Source organism: Sceloporus undulatus, chromosome 1 (genome assembly GCF_019175285.1).
Source record: "Sceloporus undulatus isolate JIND9_A2432 ecotype Alabama chromosome 1, SceUnd_v1.1, whole genome shotgun sequence".
Lineage (NCBI taxonomy): Eukaryota > Metazoa > Chordata > Lepidosauria > Squamata > Phrynosomatidae > Sceloporus > Sceloporus undulatus.
Window position 1 is genome coordinate 237118663 of NC_056522.1, and position 20796 is coordinate 237139458.

A 20796-nucleotide genomic window follows, 5' to 3' on the forward strand; every position below is an offset into this window, starting at 1 on the left:
CATATACTTTAATTATGGTGATATTCATAGCTTTTCCATGGAGCCTTATTGAAATAATTCAGTCTGATTTTGCATTGTATCCTGACTGCTTTTGCCACATCTTTTCTTAGTATGAAAGCCACCTCATTTCTTCTTGTCTTTTCATTCCCTGAGTAGAGCACTGTGTAGTTGTCTGATTCAAAATGACCAATTCCTGTCAATTTTAACTCACTCACCCCCAGTAGTATGTTCATGTGCTCCATTTCCATTTTTACTATAACTAGCTTCCCTTGGCTCATGCATCTCACATTCCATGTCAACATTTTATGTGTGGTGTTGCTTGCATTTGCTTTTGTGAGTGTGTCTACTACTTGTCTCGCCATCTTTATTTCTTCCTATCTCTTTGTTAGTGCTCTGAACCTGTCTGTGTCTCACATGGGATGTCTCATCATAGAGTTTTCTAGGGAAAAGGATTACACAAGGAGGACCACCTTCACCTCCCTGTGTGCAGTGCTAAAAAGTGTTAACTGTGGTGTCACTGTTGTTCTTTCACTTTAGTGACACCCACTACTGCTGCTGCCCAGTAGCTGTTTCCTATGTTGCACCCACCCACTTTGTTGTTTGAATTGGTTGTCCATCTACCCATCTCTTTCTTCCTCCCTTTGTTTCCTTTCCCCCCTCATGTTCTTCTTTCTTTCCTTAGACATCTCTCTCTCAGCCTCTTTTTACATTTCCTCTGGACTCTCTTGTTCTGCCTCATCTGTGTCTCTCCTTTGCCTCAGGACAGTCTGCTTCCCTTTCTCCTTTTGCACTACGATTCCACTTTTACTGCCACAGCTGTGCCCTAACAAATCCTAGAGTTTGTAGTTTGTAGTTTGGTAAGGTACTAGAGCTCTCTGGCTGACAATCCTAAATGCTCCTCCTTAAACTGTGAACCCAAGGATTCCCTAGAATGTTGCCACAGCAATTAAAATGGAATAATAGCACTACAATCTGTGCAGTGTGAAAGGGCCTAGTTGTAGTTTCACTGCCTTTTTTCTTTATAACAGTTTTAAATTTTCTTGTTATGACATGAGTTAATTTATCTTCTGCTACATTGATAGCCACTTTTATTAACTGGTTTATCATACTGCTTTTAATTGGATTTATATGGATTTTGGATGTTGTCTGTATTCAGACTGTTGGAAGATTTTTGCATTCTCTTTCCCCCTCTTTAGATAAGATAGGGAATTCCTGCATGCAAACTCTCTCTCCCCTCTCTTATTCAAACTAACCATGTGACTCAGGTTACAGGACCCCCCCCCCCCCTTTGGGACTAACAGGCATTCTCTCAAAATATTTTCAATTGAGCTGTTATGTTTCCATCTTTCTGCTCTCTCAACTTTCTTTGGAAATATGGAGAGATAAATATTTATTTTACATCAATTAGTCACTAGCTAGATTAGCATATAGCTTCCATGTAAATATAGATTAAAGCCATTAGTAGACTTTTCTTTTAAATTACTAACTGGCTTTGACATTTTTGATATTCAATATTTTTGTTTCCTTAGCAAAGGCTGAAGCCTTAGGAAACTTAAATTACCCTACACAGACAGTGTATTACTCTACAAGCTATTAGCTACAATAGAAGGCAACTAATAAATGGGTTAGTGGAGTGGTTAGAGTGTTGAGCCAAAATCCTATTGGCACTACCCATGGTACTATACACCATTCCACTGGAAGTAAAGGCTGCAGTGAGGAAAGAAGAAAAAAGACTGTAACAATAGCAATGGGAAGGGAAGGCTGTTTGCTCAATGCTGCCTCTTTCACATACATCTAATTCCCAGGGGGGCCACAAATCCAAGACACTATAGGAAGTGTGGCTTGGACAATTGCCTATTCCTTGGCACGGGTGAACATTCAAGCCACTTCTTTCCAGCTGCTTCAGCTCTGTTGATCTCTCCATCTTCAGAAGCTGGCCATCTGAGAAACAGGTAACACAGATCCAACAGTATTCTCCTGCCACTGCTATCTCTTTGTGTTTGGGTAGAGATTGCAGGACAGACTATTGGACTACTGTGTTGCATCAATATGATTCCACACTTGGACTTGAATTTAGGAAATTCAGGTTGAAAACCAAGTCATGAAACTCAGCGGATGACCAAAGGCCACCCTCACCTATTTCACAGGTTTGTTGTGAGGATAAGTGGGCAGAAAAGCCCTGCACACTGTCTTACATCATGATGAGGATAAGTGGGCAGCAAAGTCCTGCACACGGTCTTACATCATGAGACAGGTGGGTGGGAGGAAATAGAACAAAATGTAACAAGTAAGCCAAACACAATTGCAAGATTACAAAACTACCACTTCTGTTCTTAAGATTTTTACAGTGCTTTGTTTGCATCCTATCTTTCTGGGCTGTGGGCAAGAAAAACCCAACACCCTGTTTTTTTTTTTCTTCTTGCTCTTGAGCTGAAGAAAGGAGCCACTGGCAGTTCTCAGAAAATCTCCAGATAACTGGACAGAATACAGGGTGTTTCAGAAAGGTCATCCTGACTGGTAGCAGCTTATCAGGAATTCATCTAGGGCAAACTTTTGTAGACAAGGAATTTGCCACTAGGGAACATTATCTTGTCTTCTCACATCCCCCTACCCCATCTGTAAGATCAGGGAAGTACGGTTTATTACAACCAAAATTATTTAGGCAATTGTGAGAGTTGTAATTCCATTATTTGGAATTAAATCCCAATATGGCCAAAGCATGAGATAATTAATACTGAAACCAGACTTCCGTGCTTTTATGTTACTTACCACATTGCGAGGTAACTTATGCCCTGGGAGATACTTCACATTTTCATGATCTTGGTTTATTATTTCAGAGAGTTTCCGACCATTGATTATCTCTTCAAATACCCACATCTTTACAGTGGGTTCAAATGTGGTGGAATTCTGGGTATTGTGACCTACAATTTTTGCAATGACAGTTCCCCTTTAAGAAAGAAAGAAAAAAGAAAAGAAATAATTGAGATAGGGTGCGTTGTATGACCATTCCCCAGAAGGTCATGTTTGTGTAGATATGTACTTTATCTCAATAGTTGGATAACAGGCATGACTCACACAGATTACTTTGATCCACAAACCATACTCTGCTATACCTCCTACAGTTATTTTGCCATAGGCTGCCTCTTCTGACACATTATGTGCTTTGGTACACCTAATGTTTTCCACAGTACATGCATACTACATCATTTGATATTTTTCTTGATGACAAACACTAGTGCTTGCAAACAGGAAGCAGCTAAGACTCAGCTTCCATGTATTTTGGCAATTTAAACATCTGCTGCACACAATTTGAAATAAACATTCTGTTCTGTGTCCAGGTGATGGTGGCCGTCACCAAAAAAGAGGACAACAGATTTGCATGATATTTAAAGATACAGTTTTATGTGTCAATATCTATTTATACATAATTATTATAATTTAAATAGAAATAAACAGTGTATCTTTTCACTGTAGATAAGGGAAGACTGTGGCCTAGGCCCCTTCCACATTTTACCATGATATCACTATAATTCCACTTTAACTGCCATGGCTGCTTCTCATGGAATCCTATGATTTGTAGTTTTGTGAGGTAATTCTCAAGCACAAAACTATAAGAACTCACCAAACTATAAAGACTAGTGTTCTGTGGGATGCATCCATGGCATTTAAAGTGGGATCATAGTAATTGTGTAGAGTGAAGTGGACCCAAGCAATTTGTGTGCGTGCTCAGACTTCTGTATAAATTATGACTGGCAACTTCAAGGCCTTTGGTTCTCATGTCTTAGGATTTGTTTCTTCAACCCTGGACTTGGAATTGAAAACCCTTCAAAACAATTAATATCTTCAAATGGAGCACTCACATCTGACATCTGTTCAAATAGAAGGCTGGCATCTATAAAGTAGAACATCCAGCTATCCTAAAATTGAGGAACCTAGAGATTTGTGAATAATCATTACAGACTTCCAAAAGCCATATATATGCATATGAATTTGGGAATATTGTCATTTAATGTGGTCATTGACCACAATAAAACCTTTTATATGGATTAGAAAGAAAGTAGCCTATGAATGTACTTGATCAGTATTTCAGGATTATCTGGGCTATAACATGTAATTTCTAAAGGGTTTAGTTGCTACATGGGAGTGGTGAGGGAGCCTCACAGAAGTTTCTTCATCCATTTTTCTAATTAGACTATTTGGAAATATAACAGAAAGGAACTAAATAAAGGAACTGGATAAATGATAGTCAGCCTTGCTACTTAATGTTTCAAATTTACATTAGGCAGGGTCAGGGAGGATTTAGATGATTGACCCTCTAATCCAAAACTGGGTAACAGGAGGCTCAAACTTTAGGGCTTTCCTCAAAAAAATATTTCTGGTATCACTGATAAATGTCTAATATAAAATAAATTTCCCAGTATCTGATCATTTTTCAGAGTAGCTTTATAATATATTTTTTAAAATATTACATGTGTCATCCGATTTTGTGCTATTGTTACCTTTGTGTTATTGTTACTACTGCCCCCCCCCAAAAAATTTATACTTACAAATGTGGTCATATAAAAATAATGATAAAATACTGAACATAAGTATCAAAAATTGATATTCATTATGATCAGTCATTAAGGAAAACAAGTCAAAATGATATTGTGTGTCAGTTGCACATTTGCACAAAAACTCTTTGAATGACATTTGTTGATACACCTACAGCAAGGACAAGCAGTTGTTAAGGAGTTCCTCGGCCTCCCTTCCAAAAAACATTCAGGGCTCACTTCCTGCCATGCCACACCATTTATTTTACTTTTGAGAAGAGGACGGAAACTCAGAAAAGCCCCCTTACACCCAAGATGACTAAACTGAGGCGGTGATACTTGGACATACATGAGACAAGGAGACTCACTGAAAGATGCTAAGGCCCTTTTAACCTTAAATTTTGTACCAAGGAGATGCGGGGTCTCCCGGCGATGCCATCGAATCCACTGGACTCATCATCTCACTATGTTTGCCATGATCGGACTTTTTGTTGCCCTTTCACACTGCGGGCTGAATGGGCCCCTTTCACCCCCTTAGTGGTCAGGGCTGAAAGGCCCCAGGAAGCAGTGGTCTGCAGGAGGGCCCTTGTTGTTGTTGTTTGTGTGCCTTTAAGTAATTCTGACTTGGGCGACCCTGAGATGAACCTGTCATCGGGTTTTTCTGTTTAGATGGGTTTGAATTGCCCAAGGTCTCCAGATTCATAGATGGATGCTCAAACCACTGCACCACACTGTCTTTCAAAGGAGAAAGATGAAGGGGAGGAGAGGAGGGAAGTGGCAGTGGTGGCAGCGGTTGGGGCAGGTCAGGAGGAAGAGGAAGGAGGAAGAAGATTAGAGGAGGAGGCGAGGAGGAGGGAGGAAACAATCCAGACCAATCACTACTGAAACCGGATCATTGCAGGACAGAAAAAAGAAGCAGTAAAGGACCCAATGCACCAGGTTAAATGGATATTTTTGTGCCCCCCCAAAAAAAAAGTGGGGCCAATATGAACACCACAAAAATAACCAGAATAGCCATTTTTGTTTATTCAGGATATTTTGTCAGCTCCCAGTATGGTCAGAAACTTTTATACCAGCTCTGCAGGTTGGTTTATGTAACACAGTGAAAATTGAAAGAACAGGAACAAAATGTATTTCTTGAAAAGTTATAAAATGAATCATTTCCAGTTAACTCTGAATTAATAATGCTGCATTCATCGGAAAGACAATCCAGAGCAGGGTGTCAGGCTCCTCTATAAGCAAGAACATTCCAGTCTAAACAACATTTCTATCTCATTATTTTGAAAGTGCCATTTCTTCAAGGTCTATAGCAAAATTGTGCATTTCCCCTCACTATTTTAAAAAAAGATGATGGACAGTGCCCTTTTGGTCTCACATCAGTGTGAAAACTGTCTCTCATTAACCTTAATGCAATGATGTTTAAGATCAGGCAATAAAGCAAGATCCCACAGCTGCTCTTCAAAGTTGGTAACTCTTAACACAGATAATGTGCAACTTCAAACAAAAATGATTTTTAAAGCAAAGGCCGTGCTGCAGGTACTTGGCCTAATTTCACAAGCCTCTGCAAGCAAGTAGTTTAGACTTCTTAGAAAAGAATCTTCCCTTCCCTGATGCCTGCTGCCTGGAAGAGAAAAGGAGAGGGAAGTGGAGGTACGGGGTATAACAACGGCGTGTACATGTGTGGTATAATACCCCCTCCTCATGGAATGCTATTTCCATGATATTTCTTCTATCCCCCAATTCTAGCATTGCAGTAAGTGAACCTTCAATTGAACATTTTGCAGTACGGTCAGGCATCCAGGACCTTCCCCACTACACAGTTACTAAACAGTTATATCAACAGTGATCCCAAAGGAATCCGAGATTTGTTGGTTTGATAAAGCCCTAAAGGAGCTCTCCAGCTATGACATCTAAATGCTTCTCCCTAAATATCAAACCCCATGATCCACAGAGGCTTCCATGGTGGTTAAAATAGAATGATAGTGTTAAATTATGTACCATAGTGTGGAAGCCCCTCCAAAGAAAAGAATCAGACAGGGTGTCAAGGGAGTGTGAACATAGCAAAAATGAGACTTCTAAATATGAATATTTAAATGGGGCTGTCCTCATGGGCAAAAAGGCCCAGGTTCCCCCACCCCACCCTCATGTCATCCAGCCAACAAGTCAGACAAAATCCTCGCCAGATCACATCTTGTCTAATCCAGGGGTAAGCAACTGTTACCCAGAGTAATTTGACCATTGGTTTGCTGACATTTCCTGGAAACTCTGAGGCAAGCCTTGGCTGTTCAGACCCCCCCCCCCAACAAATGCTCCTTACCACTACAACCACACTCTTACTTTGAAGCCCCCTGTTGCCATGTCTGACATGGAAATGGGATTCCTGGTCACGTAAGTATAGCAAAGTAAGGAGTGCACGCTGGTAGCGGGTCTCAGGCTGGTGCAGGGACAGGTGTGTTTCCCTCTGCCAACCTGAGTACCGACCAAGTGAGTACCAGGGCCAATATAGCACAGGCTCACTGTGCTATCCTGCCCCAGTTCTTGTGTCTTGCTCTTGCAATACTAGAAAGGTGGGACTAAAGAAACATTTTATTTGGGAGGCACAGAATTCTTATTTGAGAAGCATGCTTTCTTTGCCCTTTTGTAGCAACACCCCGGGATAGTAGAAGGAGACAGAGAGAGACAAACAGACAGACAAAATGAAAGTTCTGTCCACTTTATCTGAGTAGCAACCCAACCACCATTGGCTTCATCTATCATCCACACTAGCCCCTGACAGATAACTTTCAGGAGGGGGTGGGGGGGACCTTCCATGTCTGCCTAAAGAATGGAAAAACCTTTAAATATGGTGGTGATTTGATCCCCCACTAGTTATTATGTATGCTGATTAAGGGACAGTTATATTCTAATGAATTAATCAGGGATAAAACTGTATGTGATCATAAGCAGCCGATCAGATCTGCTCTTCATCACAAAGATCCCAAAGAGCAATCATTGAGGCACACAATTTAAAGCAAACCGATTACTGTGATTTAGGCTGCATCAAGAGAAGTATAGTGTCTAGATCAAGGGAAGTAATAGTGCCACTCTATTCTGCTTGGTCAGGCCCCACTGAAACGTCCAGTGGCACCACAATCAAAAAAAGCAACTGGAGAACGGGAGCGGTGCCAAAGGAGGGCGACTAAAATGGTGAAGGGTCTGGAAACCAGGCCCATGAGGAAACTAGGGAGTTGGGGAGTTAGCCGGGAGAAGAGAGGTTAAGAGGTGAGATGACCCTATTTAAATTTGAAGGGAGCATGTGAGGAGGGAGCAAGCGTTCTGCTGCTCCAGAGACTAAAACACGGAACAAGGAGCAAGCTCCAGGAAAGAGATTCCACCAACATTAGGAGGAACCTCCTGCGTGGCTGTCGACAGTGGAACAACCCCCCGGAGTGCAGTGGAGTCCTCCTCCTGGAGGTCTTCAAGCAGACTGGATGGCCATCTGTCGGGATGCTTGATGTGATTTCCTGCATGGCAGAGGTTGGACCGATGGCCCTTGTGGTCTCCCTTCCAACTCTATGCTTCTATGATTCTATAATGGCAAATTAATGATTGGACTGAATTATTTACAGTAAACCAGAATAATTGGTGGAAACACACATAAATGCAAAAATGTAGTGTAACCGAACAAATCACAGGAAAATTTCTTGACTTGAAATCAACCAAAAAAGTAAAGGTCATATGGTCTCAACTTCGGAATATGAAACCTCTGTAGCTGAGCACGACTATGGGGAAACTAGTGTCTTCTGGTGTAAAGGGTGCTTTGCATGTACGGTTTTGAAAAAATGCTAGCACAACAACTAGATGACTAAAGAAGGGTGACGATGCAAGATGGGTAGCTCAGGCTGTGCCTTAACACACAAGAAAATGACTCCCCTCCCTCAATTGACCTGAAAACACTCGGGCCATCACATGAGCATAGGTCAGCATTTTCAATCTGCAAAATAAAATACGCAGTGGCAGGGGCAAACAACCATGTAGGTAATATACAGTCAATCCTATATCACAGATTTGTATCCACAGATTCGAGCATCCACAACTTGAAAATATTAAAAAAAATTGCAAAGGGCAAACGATTGCCATTTATGTAAGGGACACTATTTTGTTATGCCACCACATTAACAGGATTTAAATACCACAGATTTGCAATTCACAGAGGATCTTGGACCCAACCCAGTGAACCAAGGACCCACTGTATACACAATGTGACTTATTTGTCACAGAGGATCCAGACATCTCCCCTTACCCACAAGATAGCACTTCTGTTGTTTCCAGCACTAGGATACTGTTAATGTACTATCCTGCAGGAGGGGATTTTTTCACCAGATAGCTTACAATTGCTAGGGTATGTATTTGCAGTGACTGGTCAACTGGCACTACTGGTTATCACCACACATCTCAGTGATAAGCAATGTAGCTCCATTTGTTGACAGTTTGAAAAGGTATGTTTTAAGTTATTTCAAAAGAAAGTTGAATGTTTGCCTTCTGCATTATTGCAATGCAAGGATACACATTCTCCTTAAAATGTTGGTCTTAAAATTAAAGAAAGAAACAAAGCAACAGCTTTTGGTGTTACTCCAGATCCTGGAATTCACTGTCAAACCACGATAGCTGGATTACTCCCCCTCTCTTAACTGGCAAAGACACTTTTATTCGACACGGCTTTAGCACACATGAAACCCCACAGCTGAAAGGGGGGCCTACTATCGACATTATCACACATGGGGTTTTTTTCCGATCAGATCGCAGTCACTCCTTGTTCTAGCAATGCAAAGCGTGATGTTTTTTCACACCAGATCCAGAGTCACTCCTGTCTAACAATGTGAATTAAGGTTAAAACGGGATGTTTTTCCACACCGGTTGCCTTTCTGTTGCCCTTCCGAATTGAGGGGGAAGCGAAGTCAGTTCATTCCAAGCAAGTCACTGATGCAGATTCAAGCAAAGGGGAGTGAGTGCACATTGTATTACCACACCAAGGGGTTCAACGATTTGAATCGGCACCCTTGCATATGCTCAGTGGGGCCTGGATGCTGCTTCCTTCCCTGCCCCCTCCTTAGCTATCATCCTTCATGGGTGAAGAAGCAGCCAGGGGATGATGGGATAGCCGCTGAGGGTCACTGGGCCAGGAGTGGGATGCAGGAGAAGGCAGAGCATGATGGGATAGCTCGCTGAGGGTCCCTGGGGCCAGGATCGGGATGCAGGAAGAGCAGGGGATGATGGGATAGCTCGCTGGGGGTCCCTGGGGCCAGGATCAGGATGCATGAGAAGGCAGAGGATGATGGGATAGCTTGCTGGGGGTCGCTGGGGCCAGGATTGAGTGCAGGAGAAGCAGGGGATGATGGGAATGATGGGAGGGGTGCAGTGTGGCAGAGGGGCGAGATGGCATAAGGAGGAGGAGGGAATGAGGAGCAGGATGCAGGGGGCCAAGGGGGGGTGAATCGGAGTGGTTTTCCACACCAGACCAATTCGAAGTGCAATCGAAGTGAGCCTGGAAGTGAATCTGAAGCAATTTTTTCCCATTTTAACCAAAGGAGGGGTCACTTTGGAATTACTGCTGAAGCACCTTGCAAGGAGCTCATAGAAAGGAATGGCGTCTGATAACACATTACGTTACGATGTAATCCGCACGTTGGAAGCACAGTCACGTTGGAACTGACCTGCAAAAGCTCCAAAAATCTCCGTTTGATGTCTTTTGTTGCTATGTTTTGAGCTCTGGTTTAATCCATTTGTTTCAGTTTTTTAAATATGCTTTCATACTGTATTTGTAGCTGCTTGGGCTTTTACTTCTGTTTTTTAATCTTGAGTCCGCATTGAGGGAAAAGTATTTGTGATAGTTTTTGTTTTGAAACAAACTTTACAGGAGTTTCCCCTTTGGAAACTGATCTAGATAGAAGTCCATCCTGTCACTACTCTGTCCAAGTATGGTATATAAATAAAGCAATGCAATGTAAGGTGAGGCAGCTGTGTTTCTGGATGCTTTAAGTGCCTTAATTGGAGAAAGTGTGGAGAATTAAACCGTAAATTAATCAGCAGTTAATCTTAGCAAAGCCACTCCTTCTTTCCATGGCCATGAAAAAAAGCAGAAAGAGGAATTGTAGTGCAACATCTGGAGGGTTGCATGTTTCTCAATCTTGATTTAAAGGAATGTTGGCAACTATACTGTATATTAGGAGGAGGAGGTACTCTTGCAGTTAAGGGCCGGCATAATGCAGTTCATCCATCAGTAGGGATTGAAATCTGCAGCCCTCCAAATATGTTAGACTGCAAATCTGGTCAGATCTAATCATGGATTTGCTGGGATGAGAGCTGCAGTCCAATAGCTGAGAAAAACACACTGCCCTCCCTCCAGTTAGAATAAGTACTGAGGGGACACCAGCAATCTTATGACCTCATACTGGAGAGTATGCAAATCACTTCATAAAAATTAACTTTCCCCCTTCGTTCAGTCATATACTATAGGCACTATCACTTCACCTTTCAAACAAGGCCCTCAAGTCAAGTTACAAAGAATAGTATCTAGGCTGTTTTTTCTTCAACCAGTAACATATCTGGGACAAAACTATCTGCCTTGTGTCTTTTGACATATAAGAAGTTTGTTTCCAATTGTTCAAAGCATTCATTGGAGATTATCACACATGGACAGGATAAGAACGGGATCGTTCTCCGTATCCCGTCTTCACCACAATCCTGAAAAAAGCTTTCAGACCACAGCAATTGTCCCATTATGAAGCGGTTTGCATTAATTTGAACTACTAATGCCAGACATGCCGCTTCAGTGGCGGGACAAGACGGGAACTGTGCAACATCGTTGGAAAGTCTTTCATACGATCATGGCAATTGTGCTTTCCATAGGGATAATGTCTGCTAAAGCGTGATGCCGTATTAAAACCTTCTTGCGATCGCGCTATGAGAATTGAAGACAGACAAGGATGTTTTCACCCCATCTGATAATCTCCACTGTCTGACAGGTATAAGCAGTACATATCAACTTGCTAATTGGGAGCCACTGGAATTTCAACTGGTTTGTCACAAAGTTTCAGCTTCTTCTTTATCTTCCTCGATATGCCACAAGTCTCTGTGGGAACTGCCCAACTTCCACTTTGGTTCTTATCTCCACAGCTGTCTGGAGGTAGGAACCAAGTGAAATTTGGACCCAGCCTAGAAGACAGAGGGAACTCCTCTGTAAAAATGGTGGTTGATGAGAAGGAGGGAGAGCCCAATGGCACTTGGTTCCAGCTAGGTTACACAGTGAGCTTCAGGCCTGCTTTCCCGCAATCATCCTAGGCCGGACGCTGTTTGAGGAAACACTTCTGGGACAGGGTCCCATCTAGGCTGACCCAATCTAAAAATATTGGCCTCTTCATCAGGGACAGCCAAGATCAAATACACAGTGCAGCTAAATGAAACATGCTTTTTCTAATTCACAAAATACCTTCTCTAATATTGCATGAAACATTACTCTGGATCAGACCAAAAGTCAACCTAGTTCAGCATTTGGTTCACAAAATGGCCAGCCAGACCCCAGTGTCCACATGCAGAACACAACTGCAAAAGGTATTCTCTAGCACCTGGTATTGAGAATCACACTGTTTCTGATAGTGGATGTAATATACAGTTATCAAGAGTCAGATTAGTATTCTTAGGTCCAAAACACACTACAGAAATAATCTAGTGAGATCACTTTAACTGCCCTGGCTCAGTGTTAGGGAATCCTGTGGTGGTGGCCCCAGAGCTCTCTGACAAAGAAGACTAAACGTCTCACAAAACTACAGTACCCAGAATTCTCTAGCATTGAACCAGGGCAGTTACAGCAATCTCAGACTGGATTATTTCTGCAATGTGTTTTGGACTATAGATCATTTTACTGTCCATTAATTTCTCTCCTCTTGCTAATGCATTCAAGTTGATGGGCAGGCTACTGTTACAGCTTGTGGTATAAATTTTTACAGTTTTTATCTTTGTGCTGTGTGAAATAGTATTTCCTTTTATCTATTCTGAAGCTCTCACCACTCAGCTTTATCAAATAATCCCAGTTTCCAATACTGTTATAATGGGGGGGGGGGAGTCACCTCTATTTAAGTTAACATTGTTCTCATCACCAGATAGCCATGTGCTTGATGTGTGAACAAAATGCAAGCAGCTGGCAAAGCAAGAGAAGCAGAATGTCTGTGTCTTTTGTATAATAATAATAATAATAATAATTTGTTTTATTTATATACCGCTATTCCAAAGATCATAGCGGTGAACAGCAAGTAAGCTAATTAGCAAGTAAGCTAATTTGCCCCCAACAGTCTGGGTACTCATTTTAGCGACCTCGGAAGGATGCAAGCCTGAGTCGAGCTTGGACCCTTTTGCTGGTCTTGAACTCGCAACCTTGTGGTTTCGAGTGAATGGCTGCATTACAGGCATTTACCCACTGCGCCACCAGGGCATAAAGATGCATCCCTGCAGTACAGTAGGCTACTGGAACTTTAAGTGCCTGTCTGCCTTTCTGATGAAACATGGCTTTGTGGTGTGATTTAAGGTACAGACCATCAGATTTTTAATTGGAAGTCTAAGTGCTTGCACTTAAAATGTGGAGTTCATGTTCTCTATCCATGCTGTATAAAGTGATTTGGTTTTCCTTGATTCCTCCACTATTTGATTCATTAAAGATACTGGGAAGGATACACATTAAAAGTATAGTGAAGTAGGTAGCCACAGTATGATTTGTATAACTATATGGTTTTTTCTAAAATTAAGTTTGTTATTTTGTAAGCAGAACAAAGTTCCTTTCATTGGAGTAGGTTTCCGGAAGAGTGTCCACACTGGATGTTAAGGCAACAAGAGGTCTGGGTCTGAATGTACTGTATGTACAGCTGTTGAAAACAATGGAAAAGTCTGGATCTCTATACAAATTTACCTGAGCATAGTAAACATACCCAAAAGGAACAGGGTGGATGGGAGAGCAAAAATAATAGCTGGATTAGTATAAGCCTAAATCCCACGTCCGAAGCTATCGGTTAGGATATGCAAATATAAAACTGCCAGGGCCAGTCCAAGATACAAATTATGCCACCCTCCAAACAAATTTAGAGCTTGGAAGCAATATGTTACCATTGATAAAGAAATGGGTGAGGAAGAACTGGGAACCACAGCCAGACATCCAGAGGGCCACTTGTTCCCCACCATATTTGAATTCCCAGCCTACATTTATCTGCTATCACTGTTTATCTTGGTGAATTCTCATACATCCCTCAAGGTCAAATCCTCAAATATCTATTATGGCTGATTCCCTGCTCAGCTAAGAAGGTCGGTAGGTGACCTTGGACCAGTTGCTGTGTCTCAGATCATATAGGCCACCCTGGGATCCTTGACAGCAGGATGTTGACAAAAGTTTTGTTGATGCTGCCAGGATAATTTAGAGGTTAGAACAGTTTCTTCCAAACTGCATGTTCAGGATTCACATCAGCATGGCCAATGCTCAGGAATGATGAGAGATGTCCCCAAAAACCTGCGGGCACCAGGTTGGGGATGGTGAGGTTACCCACCAGGGGTCAGTAGGTTCTGGAGTGGTGAATTTGCTCGGGGTTTGACTGTGAACTTTAAAGGAACTCCCCAATGTATTAAATTCAAGGGTGTTGTTGTTGTTGTGGGGTTGCCACTTCATTTTCATACACAAAGGATTTTAAAGGGACTCATCACAAGGCAATGAAAAACTTGCAGGACCTTCCCATCCCATTTTTGCCACAAAGCGGCATGACTTTCTGTTTCAGGTGGCAGCTTTCAGCAGGGACCCCATTTTCATCCCTCCAACTTCCCTCTCTGGTGTTATTAAACAAAAAGCACAGGGGACATGCAATATCGACTTCTTATGTCAAGTGTAAAAATGGCAACAAATAAAACATCCCCCCTCTCCAGAGCCTGCCCTAATATTCTGCTGAGAGTCAGCATGGTCTAGCGGTTTGAGCATTGGACTACGCCTCTGGAGGCCAGGGATCAGTTCCCTGCTCAGCCATGGAAACCCACTGAATGACCTTGGGCAAATCACACATTCTCAGCCTGGGAAAATCCCATGATGTGGGTCTGTCCCTTGGGTTTTCACTCCACCCAATGCATCTGAAGAAGTAGCTTAAGTCTAGGAAAATCCATGCTGCCAACTTCTTCCTTTCAGTGAGTCTCAAAGGTGCCACAAGATCCCTTGGCAGACTGATTTTCTAGACTAATAGGGCTATATCTTTAAAGAGACATATAGGTATATTATACACATATGTGTGTGTGTATGTGTGTGTGCGTGTATATACATACATATATATGCACATGTATGTATATTAAATATATATACATATACACATGTGTGTGCGTATATATATATATATATATATATACATGTGTGTATAGGTTTATTAAATACACAGACATGTGTATAGGTGTGTGTGTGTGTTTGTGTGTGTGTAAAATATACCTATGCACACATGTCTCTTTAAAGAGATAGCCCTGTTAGTCTGGAAACCCAGCCTGCCAAATGATCTTGTGGCCCCTTTGAGACTGACTGAAAGAAATAAATTGACAGCAGGAGCTTTCCTAGACTTCAGTCTGCGTCCTCTGATGTCAATGTATCTGAGGAAGTAGGCTTAGGTCTATGATCCAACCCACACTGCAGTATATACACACACGTGTGTGTAAAATATACCTATGCACACATGTCTCTTTAAAGAGATAGCTCTGTTTAGGAAAGGCATCTTGTGGCCCCTTGGGGACTGGCTGAAAGGATGAAGTTGGCAGCAGGAGCTTTGCCAGCCTCCAGTCCATGAGATGCCAGGGTTGCTGCCCCCTCCTTCCTTGCCCTGAGCCCTGGAGAGGGGCTGCAGACAGAGGCTCTCCCTGCCTGGCTGTGCCTGGGCCCCCTCCCCTCTCCTCCCCACTCACCAGTTCCCTGCCCCGACGATGCAGACCTTCAGGGGAGCCATGGGGCTGGTGCTGGTGATGGCCCTGGGTCCCGCGACGCCTTCGGCCAAGGAGGAGGACAGAGGAGCCTGCCTGCCTGCCTGCCTGGGAGAAAAAGAAGAAGAAGAAGAGCAAGAGGGAGTTGCAGGAGGGGGTCAGAGGGCCAGCCCAGGCTCCAGCCCAGTCCTGCCCAGATTCTCCTCGGCCTCCCTGGGGGCTGCAGCAGGAGGAGGGCCTTTGGGGGTACAAGAGCTCAAGGTCCGGGAAAGAAGGACGAGCCCAGCAAGGGCTGAAGGGCAGTGGAGGCCAGGGGGAAAGAGGCAGCCAAGGGGCATGTCCGAGGGTCTTCCTAGGCGAGGAAGGGCTTTCAGTGCTAGGACTTCGGGGAGCAGGGTTTGAGTCCCAGCTTGGCCATGAAACCCCTTGGGTGACCTTGGACCAGTCACACTCTCTCAGCCTCAGGGGAAGGCAAGGGAAAACCTGCTCTGGACAAATCTTGCCAAGAAAACCCTGTGACAGGTTCACTGCCTTAGGGTTGGTGTAAGTTTTTAAAAACATGACTAGGCACACAACAACAGCAACAACAACAACAACAGGGCAACATCAACACCTTGAAGGCTCTGTCTGATTTGGGAAGCGAAGCAGAGTCAGCCCTGATTAGTCTTTGGATGGGAGTTGTTTGTGGTGATGGTGTACCTTCATTTCCAACCCTAAGGCAAACTTTTTTTTCTTGACAAGTTTCTTCAGAGGGGATTTGTCATTGCCATCCTCTGAGGCTGAGAGGGTGTGACATGCCCAAGATCAGCCAGTCGGTTTCCATGGCCGAGCCAAGATTCTCCCCAGAGTCATAGGAGCTTATCACACGACGGACAATTGGAAGTATAAACAGTGATTGACCCATGATAATCCCACAATTGCACTAATGGTTTTCACACAACGTTGTGTTGAAACGTAATTAATGTGCCATTAACCCACGATTAACCAGGCAAGATACAGCAGCAAATATTCCCTGGTTATAGACAGGATAATGGCTCTTGTGTTACTCTCATTTTAATCACATTTTAATGTCAGTTGCGCAATTTCCTCAGGACAATCACTGTTTAATGTCTCAGTTTTCCCCTGTGTGATAAACTCCATAGTCCAGCACTCAAACCACGCATTGTGGGAGTCCACCAACAAGTTTCAAATGCTGTAGGCTGTATTTCAGATTATTGTTGATGTTTTTGTGTGCCTTCAAGTAGTTTTCAACTTATGGCAACTCTAAGGCCAACCTATCCTGGGCTTTTCTTGGCAAGATTTGTTCAAAGGGGGTTTGCCCTTGACATCCTCTGAGGCTGAGAGAGGATGACTTGCCCAAGGTCACCCGCTGGGTTTCCACGACCAAGGCAGGATTGGAACCCTGGTCTCCAGAGTTCTTGAAAGCACACCACAGTATCAACAATAGTCTGAAGACTGTCTGCTTGCAAAAGGGTAGGTGCGATTACAAATATATTGCATAAATTCTGAAACACTAATCCCTCAGTTCAGGGTCGAGTGCAGAGCAAAATGAGTAGGCTACACCCTGAAGGAGGCAAAAGCAAAACTTAATCCTTCTTGTCATCTTCTCCATCATCCTTTCCCATTTGGGTTAAAAGTGCTGGATGAGTTTGAATGACGGAGGACCTGTCTGTCAACAATTATTAATTCTAGTTGTTCTATCTGAAATGTCTATATTCAGAGGCAGGTGACATCCGAATGCCAAATATTGGGAAGAAACAACAGAGAATGACAACCTCCACCATGTTCTACCTGTCTGTGAAGGCCTTGGGTTCATTGGGCCTATTACTGTTGGAGACGGTTAGGAGAGTCAAAACACACTGCAGCAAAAAGGCATTTTGACATTCCTATGCTCTTTGGCTTGCACAAATCTGAAGTTGTTGAAACAATGGATTTGAAAAAGATCAAAAACAAAGGGTACTATAAATAAACTTTGTCTATATTTGTTTAAAAGGGGTAACAATGTACAGTATATAACACAAGTATAGAAAACCAATATATACAAAGGATACAAAATAAACCATAGTAATAATAGCAAGCACAATAACAAAATAGCAAATAATAATAATAATAATAATAATAATAATAATATGATTTATTTATGTTCCGCCTTTTCCTTGCAGAATCAAGGCGGATTACAAAGCAAAGGGAGGAAAATACAAAATACACCCACCCACCCGTTAATACAAACTATATTGAAACAACACAAATATGATACAACAGAAAAGAAGACTGAGAATAGAGCGGGTAAAAGAAGCAGAGAAAGAGTCACAACTAAAGCTAGCCTTATGAAGACTCAAAAGTTGATTAGAGCTATACATATACAGCTGAAGGTCATCTGTATTCTCAGTAGCTTTCCATTAACCCTACAATGGTCATTAACTCTATAATGGCTCAAGTCTAGAGCTTGTTACTATTCCAAACAGAAGTAACCAATGTTTTCATTTAGCACTTTGAGGCCAAAGGTGTTCCCAGGTAGCAGGAATGAGAAAAGTGAGGCCTTCCAGGTATTGCTGAAGTATCATTTTCATCATACTCTGCCACTGTCTAGGACTACACTGCCTAGGACAGGAGGCAGATAAACTCCAAATAACATCTGAAGGGCTGCAAGTTCCTTACCTTGACCCTGTAGGTTCAGACCAGACTACTTGCCCAGATGGAGAATGGGAGAATCCTGGGATATATGGTTATTATCTCCTTCCTCATGGAAATCCCTCAGTAAAGCTGCTGCAGGGGGTCAGAATACCCTCCTAAAACAGCATTCAGGAGGCAGGTTTGAGGAATACAGGGGGGAGGCAAGACAGCTGAAAACCATCCAAACAACCCTTTTCTCCAGGGCTTCTTGCTGATGTTCCCTTTCCAAAAGCAAGGTGCCATTTCCAACATGGCAAGTCTGGGTCCTTCCATGCATTTTTCAGAAGCTTCCTCTCCTGCCAAAGCTTTTCAACTGTAGACCTACCTTTGCACTTTCTTACTTGACTTTCTTCAGTAATCATTCCAAGTCTTTGCTATTTTCAGCTATTAGTGTAGTGTAGTGTCATCTATATATTCCTTCCACCAATTTTCACACCTCCTTCCTTGAGTCTAATCCTGCTTTATGTATGATATATTCAGCATAGATAGGGTGATGGAATGCAGCCTTGCTTGATCCTCTTGCCAACTGGAAGCCACTCCATTTCTCCATATTCTCTCCTGACCGTAGCGTCTTGTTCTAAATACAGATTACGCATCAGGACTATCAAATGATGTGGCACATCCATCTTTTTATGAGTGATCCATAGTTTTTCATAATCTACACAAAGGCTTTGCTGTAATCTATAAAACAGTGCTGGTTTTATTTTTAAATTCTATGGAGCACTCAATTATCTAACTATGTTTTCAGTATAATCTCTCTTCCTTTCCTGAACCCCAGTTTAGACATCTGGGATTTCTTGCTCCATAAATGGTAACTTTGCTGTAGACATTTTTGAAGAATTTTGAGCATTACTTTGCTTGCATGGGAGACTAATGCAAAGGTCCTGTGATTACTGCAATCTCTGGTGTCCCCAGAGAATTCTACAAGGCCAGAGAAAAACATCTCATGATTTTCTCTTTTATGAAAGTTTAAGAATAATTTCAGTCATTTGGATAAAGAAATTTTTAGTTAAGCTAGAATAGCCCCAGTGTGAGTGTGCTTTGAACATCATGCTGCTTCTACTGGGCCCATATAAAAAGACAGAATCATGCTGCTTTGCTGGTCTACATGGCTGAGACAGTTTGCAGGAACAGTGCAGACCGTTTGGTCTCTGAAGTTAGCTTCCATGGGAGAAAAACCTGTTTGCCATTAACTTTTAACACTTAACTGGAAGCATAGGATGCTCATATTAGGGAATACCCTGCCCTTCACAGCCATGAACTAATCCACAAAACTAGAGGATTAAAAAAAACCTGTACAATCAAGCACCAGGAAACTGAAATAAAATGAGAGGGTGGGTGGCTTGTGGCAAATGTAGAGATCTCACAGTTGCTATAGGAACCAGTGTGCAAAAAACCAAGCAGTGACAATGGAAACCTTACTTTTAGGAAGTGGAAATGCATGGTGACTGAGAAAGTAGAATTTTTGCATCATATTTGATACAGTTATTAATATAAATGCATTGCTGCAAATATGGGGGAAGATGGAATCTAAGTACCAAAGCTGAAGATGAATATGATTTGCATGATAAAAGAAACTTTTATTTAATTTTTTGCAATCTCCTTCAAACTGATTGCTAAACAATTGTACAGGCAGCCTTGCAGATCAAAGTGTAAGAGGGACCTCAAGTAACACAGTAAGCCAGCACTGCAGATACTCAGGAAACAAATGTATCCAAAAGCAAGAGCCTAGATCTCAAATTTTTATGTGAGCGCAACCTCCCTTCTTTATTATTCTTAACTGCAGTGTGGGAAATCATATATGGGACATAGGTAGATTGTCATTTGAGATTATTCATGCACATATTTATTTATTTAGCAAGTATACTTGTTGGAGTACACATGTTCAGAAACTGCTATCCAGGCATGATTTTTCTACCTCATATTTTGCAGATAGATGGTGCTAGGCAGTGGCGTCCTTTCAATAATGATAAAAATACATTAGTTTCAAGCAGTTCATTATCTCTAGTTACTTTCCTGACAAGGAAGATAGTGTTAAGTATCTCGCCCATGGTTTTAGAGGCAGAGGGGTGGCAGGAGTTGAATCCTGTAGGGATCAAATGGTGAAGAGAACACTTGATTCGTGGATCAGAGATTGTGGCACAGTCATAGCTCAACAGTGAAGACAGCTATTGAACACAAAAAGTCCCAGGTTCAGTCCTTAGCATCTCTAAGAAGAAATAGCAAAACCTCCTGTTTGAAGACCCAGAAAACTGACATAAAGGTGTCTTCTGGTGTATCTATATTCTGGCAGCCCCTTCTTTGCTTTTATTTGTCCTTGCTGTGCCCTAGCTTCCCTCCAGTGACATGAAGAGTTTCCTCTGTTCCCTGATTGTTTTTTGACAGAACGTGTCTTGCTAGCATGATCTCCTCCTCCATGCCTTTGGGGCAAATGTCCCACGCAGTGGAGTTGCATTAATAAATATGTGACTTCATCTCTCAGGTAATTAGGTGGTTGTCAAGGGAACATATTTTAAGCTCCTGTGAAGCACAATGGAGCACAAACAGGTTTTTAGTCCATGTTAGGCACATTGACTATTGACATGTGTGGGTGTGTGCTAAGCTTTCTACCTACGGTTTCAGTGTGTGGTTG

General features: G+C 42.3%; 1 protein-coding gene across 3 annotated transcripts in view; it reads right to left on the bottom strand.

Annotated features, from left to right (window-relative positions):
• Positions 1-20796, bottom strand: part of LOC121934125 (glycerol-3-phosphate dehydrogenase 1-like protein) — a 65376-nt gene that overhangs the window by 12005 nt on the left and 32575 nt on the right. Inside the window, exons 3-4 of one of the 3 annotated variants that reach the window (XM_042474240.1) lie at positions 15503-15595; positions 2770-2947 (exon numbers count right to left, since the gene is read on the bottom strand). In XM_042474240.1, coding sequence (XP_042330174.1) covers positions 2770-2877 — 108 coding nt within the window. In that variant the 5' untranslated portion in view covers positions 2878-2947; positions 15503-15595. Of the gene's footprint in view, positions 1-2769; positions 2948-15476; positions 15600-20796 lie in introns of all 3 variants that reach the window. The other 2 variants (XM_042474223.1, XM_042474232.1) reach the window with 2 other exon arrangements.